At 38.7% G+C, this 6,564-nt stretch overlaps 1 protein-coding gene across 3 annotated transcripts; it reads right to left on the bottom strand.

Moving 5' to 3' along the window:
• Positions 1 to 1,267: 1,267 nt before the first annotated feature.
• LOC132106075 (gastrula zinc finger protein XlCGF57.1-like) lies at positions 1,268 to 5,579 on the bottom strand. Of its 3 annotated transcripts, none has more exons than XM_059511698.1 (3): positions 5,472 to 5,579; positions 4,740 to 4,896; positions 1,268 to 2,432 (listed from the first exon to the last, which is right to left on the bottom strand). In XM_059511698.1, exons 2-3 carry the CDS (start codon positions 4,822 to 4,824, stop codon positions 1,306 to 1,308), a joined length of 1,212 nt encoding a protein of 403 aa, XP_059367681.1. In that variant the 5' UTR covers positions 4,825 to 4,896; positions 5,472 to 5,579; the 3' UTR covers positions 1,268 to 1,305. The 3 variants fall into 3 exon arrangements, with proteins under 3 accessions (XP_059367681.1, XP_059367680.1, XP_059367682.1); XM_059511697.1 differs by having other exon boundaries at positions 4,740 to 5,015; positions 5,472 to 5,490; XM_059511699.1 differs by lacking the exon at positions 5,472 to 5,579 and adding an exon at positions 4,945 to 5,015.
• Positions 5,580 to 6,564: the final 985 nt, after the last annotated feature.

Raw genomic sequence — 6,564 nt, forward strand, 5'->3', positions numbered from 1 at the left:
TACAATCCTTGGGCAGTTGCTTTGTCCTAAGCACCCAAGCAAATTCTCATGCCAGCACTCAAGGCAATGTAAGTTCCATGTAATGCAAAGGTCCTAGCTGAGCAGCAAACAAAAAGTTTCTCAAGCCAGGATTGTTAAAGAGAACAGCCATTAACCATGTGGTTACTCAAACTGAAGCTACCTCTTACTCTTCTCCTTCCTCTTTTATACACAAGGTATAGATGCTACTGGTTTCCCCTAGTGGATGGGATGAACATAGCACTGACCATAAGGACAAGTAAATAATGTGACAGACAGTGACTGTTACAGCATGCTCCCCTTCATCCTCCTCCTCAGCCATCTCCTCCTCCGGGGCCATGATGTCACCAACCCCAAGTTGTCACTGGCCGTTAGGACCTGAAATGGTAAAGAAGGAAACCTAAGTACATCTTCAAAAAAATAAATCTGTTTATTCTTTTACAGCATTTTAAAAATGTCTTGGCAAACTTACGTAAATTGCTTAATTACTTACGTAGGTGTGGTGCACCTCCAGTGTTTGGAGGAAGATGGCCCTGAACCTGGTCCTCATCATCCCAAAAGAACGCTCTATAATGGAGCGTGCCTTGGAATGATGGAAGTTAAATCGCTGGTTAGGTAACCTTGTACTGGACTTTTAAAGGGAGTGATAAGGGGGAGTGGCTGTCGGAGGCATGAGTACCCTCCGTCTGCCAGGATAAAGTGCCCTGGAGGAGGGTACACTGACCTCCTGTACAGAGGGCTATGGAAGAGCACTTGTGCATCATGCATTGACCCCAGGCCAGCCCACGTAGGGGCCAATGAAAAACCCCTGATGGTAACAAACAGCTTCAGGATAATAGATGGAAAAGGTTTCCGGTTCCTCTTGCACGGACCATCAGGATTGCTTCTGCAGCTTTTAAGAAAGCTCAATGTCTTACAAGCCAGCACCTCTTCAGCATGGCAGCTCTCCTCTCGCAATGTTGCTATGCAACAAGAGTGGCAATCGGGAACAACTGGTGATGGAATTAGGAAATCCTGCAGAGGCAAAGCGTCTCACGCACTTTGAAGGGTCCTTTGTGCACTTCGGAATCGTGGCCTTCAATGTCAATGCACTTCACTTTGGGAGACAGCTGCAGTGTCTTTGTCCAAGGTGCCACGATTGCATTATGAGGACATTTGTGCATCTAAAAAAATACAGCTTTGAAGCGAATTTTGAGCACCTATTAGACAAGGTAAACGGAGGCTGAACAATAGAAGGATTATCTCTTTTGAGCTCTCTTTTGTGAAGTCCATTTAGTTTCTCACAAACTAAACGGACTTCACAAAAGAGAGCTCAAAAGAAATTTCTCTAGTAAAATCATGTTTCTCAGACTGATCTTTGTCTTCCATTTCAGTTACTTCTTTACATGTCTCTCCAGTGTGAACACTTATGTGGCCTTTGAGGTTTCTTTGTTGACTAAAACTCATCCCACGCTGTTGGCAGGTGCACGGTTTCTCAGCATTGTGAATTGTCATGTGTCTCTTTAGGCTTCCTTTTTGAATGAAACTCTTTCCACACAGTTTGCAGGAGTGAGGCTTCTCTCCGGTGTGAATTTTCATGTGAAAATTACAGTTTCTTTGTTGACTAAAACTCTTTCCACACTGTTGGCAGGTGTACGGTTTCTCTCCAGTGTGAATTCTCATGTGGCTCTCTAGGTTTCCTTTTCGAACGAAACTCTTTCCACACAGTTTGCAGGAGTAAGGCTTCTCTCCGGTGTGAATTCTCATGTGAGAATTAAAGTTTCCACTATCAGTAAAACTCTTTCCACACAGTTTGCAGGTGTAAGGCTTCTCTCCAGTGTGAATTCTAATGTGCCTGTTAAGGGTTCCTTTCTCAACGAAACTTTTTCCACACTGTTGGCAGGTGAAATGACTTCTATCTCCTGTCTTTTGAGCTTTCTTTTGTGTTGTCAGTTTAGTTTGTGAGCAACTAAAACTTTCTCCAGTGAAATGTTTTTCAGACTGATCTTTGTCTTTAATTTCATTTAGTTCTTCACATTTCTCACCAGTGTGAACACTCATGTGGCATTTGAGGTTTCCTTTTTCACAGAAACGCTTTCCACACTGTTGGCAGGTGTAAGGTTTCTCTCCAGTGTGAACTCTATTGTGCCTTTGAAGGGTTCCACTTCTAGTGAAACTTTTTCCACACTGCTGGCAGGAGTAAGGCTTCTCTCCGGTGTGAATTCTCATGTGGTCTTTAAGGCTTCCTTTTTTAGTGAAACTCTTTCCACACTGTTGGCAGGTTAAATCTCCTGTCTTTTGAGCTTTGTTTTGTACATTCTGTTTAGTTTGTGAGCAACTATACAAACTTTCTCCAATAAAATCATATTTCTCATACTGATCTTTGTCTTCCACTTCATTTAGTTCTTCACTTTCCTCTTTCAGGAGCATGATGTCTAAAGTAAAAAGAGAACAATACAAGTTAATAATTTAATGGCACAAAGCTTTCAATTTTAATAAATGGCCACAGATTTTGGACCTGAGGTGTCCTGTGATGTCATTGCAAGCAAATCGATCTTGTATTCTTTCTAACACACAGTTATTTTTTGGTTTAATTAACACTTTATAAAGCCCATTTTTGTATTACCAAAAAGTCAGAATTGTATGTTCCTTTTTTTTTTTTTTGTTTAGCTCACAGGCAACTAACTATATTGGAACTATAACCACATCAACCTCCTATGATTTACTGTTCTCATCAACACCTATAAAGACTCCTGGTTTCAGACCACCCAAAAGACCTCGCCTGGAGTTGGAAGAGGAAGAATCAGACATACAATTTGAGACAGAACCACATGACTCAACTTTCAACCATGCGACTCTGTTTTACATGAATCTGAAGTAATAGTCAAGTCAAGTCAAGTCACCTTTATTTATATAGCGCTTTAAACAAAATACATTGCGTCAAAGCAACTGAACAACATTCATTAGGAAAACAGTGTGTCAATAATGCAAAATGATAGTTAAAGGCAGTTCATCATTGAATTCAGTGATGTCATCTCTGTTCAATTAAATAGTGTCTGTGCATTTATTTGCAATCAGGTCAACGATATCGCTGTAGATGAAGTGACCCCAACTAAGCAAGCCCGAGACGACAGCAGCAAGGAACCGAAACTCCATCGGTGACAGAATGGAGAAAAAAACCTTGGGAGAAACCAGGCTCAGTTGGGGGGCCAGTTCTCCTCTGACCAGACGAAACCAGTAGTTCAATTCCAGGCTGCAGCAAAGTCAGATTGTGCAGAAGAATCATCTGTTTCCTGTGGTCTTGTCCTGGTGGTCGTCTGAGACAAGGTCTTTACAGGGGATCTGTATCTGGGGCTCTAGTTGTCCTGGTGTGTTTGCGAGCATTGACAGTGCGTGAAAGGAGGTGCCTTTTTGGCTGTGGCACTCGCGAAACACTTTTCCATTTCCCTAAAATTCCCTCGTTACGGTCCAGATGGCTAGAATTTTTGCATTTCGAGGAAGGAGGGATTAAAGAGAGGTCACGGATGTGCTCGAAGCACTTCAAGAACGTATGCTTCAAAAATTGGACAGAACACGAAATGGGGTTTGTGAGATATCTGTCATTAACAAATAATGCGGTCCCGTCAGTGTACACCGGTACCTCACAAAGTTTGACGGTAAGTGGAACAAGCTACAACAAAACTCTGCAAATTTCTCAACTGAAGGGGACTGCTAGCAGTGTTTCAGGCGGCGAGTAATCCTCAAAAACCGATCATAAACTTTCATTCAGAAATGGAGGCAGATCTCAATGCAGCACCTACCTACTTTTCGAGATCCAATCAGGTGATAGTTGGAAAATAAAGCCACGCCCACAATTTTTCCTCATTTAGTATTCAGTTTCTTTCGGAAATACGTTACAAAGCGAGCGCGCTCACCTTCACAGTCATCAAACAACACGAGCGCTGTCTTGCTCTCTCTCCCTCGCGCATATTAATCAAAATCAATTGACACGGTGTCGAACATCACTATCCAGTGATAAAATGTTTTCTGTGTTGTCAAATCTTGTGCGGTATCGTAAACTGCTGAGATAATTACACAACGCGTGCCGTACACGTTTGATTCGCGAACTAATGATTCATTTGAACCGATTCAATTTAATGAATGGTTTAAACAACTGACCTGTCCAACACTGAACTCACAAAACGTCTGAAATGGTGTATAAAAAAATCTGTAACACTTTAGAATGATGTTCTATTTATTGAACTATTTAACTACATTATTTAACATTTACTATTACTAAACTGCAGTTCTACAACATCGTTAATTTCAACATTTAAGCTATAGCCTCTATTGTTGAAATCAAAAGTTGTACAGTATTTGTTAAAGTTACAAACAAATAATTTACTCTAATTTAAATAATACTCTGATGTTTAAATCATTTAATATGAGAATGTAAGTGTGCTCACCCCATTTTTGTTTGTAAGGAAAAATTTGATTAGATTTCATATCGCAATATATATCGCAGAAAAATAAAATATCGCAATGTCATTTTTTCCCAATATCGTGCAGCCCTACCCTTAAGTGTCATGTAAGGAAGAGTACTTGTGTGTTGGTCAAAGCTTCATGACCATGTGGAAATGAGGGTCCCATGGGCAAACCAGTTGAGAATCGCAGATTTAGAAATATCATTCATTTCTGTACAGCTGCACATTTAACAATTAAGGATCAAATGAGTGAGTTCAGCTTAGAGAATGAAAACCAACCTGTTTGTTCCTCAGTATCTTCATGTTTGACTCTGAATGCTTCTTCAATCTTAATGTCTTCACTCTCCTGTTTAATAAACGCCATCTTTATAACAGAGTGTCACGTGGATCTCTGTCGCTTGAGCAGGTGTTTTTCTGTGTGTTTGGACACTTTTTCCTGTTTAAGATGAGAATGATAAAGAAAATAAAAAAAATAAATGCTAACTGAATCTCTGGGTGCGTCTCAATCAGTTCCCTTGTTCAGTAGTCAGCACACTGGTGAGAGTTAATGGTGACCTAAGATAAAGAATAATAAAAACTCAAATGAATAAAGTGATACAATATATAGAAGGTTCATTAAGATTTCTATTCGGTATTTTCTCAATATTATATTTAATAAATTACAACGTTTGCAGTTTATTTTAAATGTCATTATTGCATTTACATTGTTTTGAGCAGCTTGCGGACTCTTTGACTGAATTGAAAGGTTTAAAACGCTCTGTTCATCTTATTAGTACTTAGTAGCAAGTGACTGAAATCGTGTTTATTATAAACTGATTCACGATAATGAGAGAAATTAGACCTTTCGTGTTTACTTATGTGTTTGCGCTTTAGTCACAGAGAATAACTTTATGTCACTAGGTAAAGCGTTACAATGTTACACTATGTAATAGTTTCATTACACAAATGTATATACAATTATCGGAATGACTTGTATTGATTTAACCACTTTACATGATTAAAAACACACACCTTTCTTCAGTCGAATCGCAGACTCGGAAGAGCGGCGCAACCGTATGACGTCACATCGCCAAACCAAAATAAAAGTCTTGTTCGCTAAAAAGAAAGGATTTCGCTTCTTCTTCTTCTTCCAGGCTTAATGGCGGTTGGCAACTCATCTCAAAGGTGCATTACTGCCACGTATTAGACTGGACTGTGGGTATTAGAATGACGTCAAAGGAGAGGTAGAGAAAAGGGGAAAAATAACACAAAAAACCCTCCTATTAAATTCTGTCACTTAACCCCATGTTTTTCAGAAATGCAATTAATTAAATTGTGTATTCTCCCAGATGCTTCCCTAATAAATACTCAACTGTCAAGGTTCGTTCATCCATTTGTGCATTTACCCGTGAGACTAACATCTCGTCCCTTGGGCTTCTGCACTTCCTCATACTTGTGACTGCTTGATTTTGTAAACTGTATAAATGACGTCCTGTATCCGCTGTCTTCCAATATTCCTGCCATATATTAAGTGAATGTTGCTTGATGATGGTTTTGACCTCTGCTCTACTTATTGGTGCTTGTACGTCACACTAGAAAACGAATATTAAATATTAAGACAGAAGAAGAATTGAAGAGATTATTTACAGTGCTTTTGAAAGAGCCATCAATCCAGATGAGCTTTATATCTAATCTTATATATGAATATAAACAAGTGTGAAGTGCTTTAAATTCATGATAAACTACAGAGCATTTCTGATATTCTTATCAAATATAAACATCAGTATCTGCCTTTAAATTACAGGACTGAAAAGAACTTCTGAATATTGCAAACTCAAATTAAATTTGTGGTTGCAGAGAGATTTAACCATCTGTTAATTTATTAATTGACATTACATCATTATCAAATAAAATTTTCTCCCAAGAATATAAAGACATTAAATTTCAGCTTTACTTGGTAAAGAGGATTTTATTAAAAGTCCATGACTGGAAAGGAATACCACAATACTGATTTTAAAACAATTGATTTTGACTGATAGGGACTATTTAAATTAAAATGGTTAAAATAATTTAATGAATTCATTCCCCCAGATTAAAATTGTCAGTAATAATTAAAAAAATAATA

The sequence above is a fragment of the Carassius carassius genome, chromosome 26 (assembly GCF_963082965.1).
Source record: "Carassius carassius chromosome 26, fCarCar2.1, whole genome shotgun sequence".
Lineage (NCBI taxonomy): Eukaryota > Metazoa > Chordata > Actinopteri > Cypriniformes > Cyprinidae > Carassius > Carassius carassius.

Bases quoted from the DNA above. Each gene is read 5' to 3' on its own strand.
- LOC132106075 (XM_059511698.1), bottom strand. From the start codon at position 4,824: ATGGCGTTTATTAAACAGGAGAGTGAAGACATTAAGATTGAAGAAGCA. The intron at 2,433-4,739 runs GTTGGTTTTCAT...TTTTTACTTTAG, and splicing joins AGATACTGAGGAACAAACAG to ACATCATGCTCCTGAAAGAG.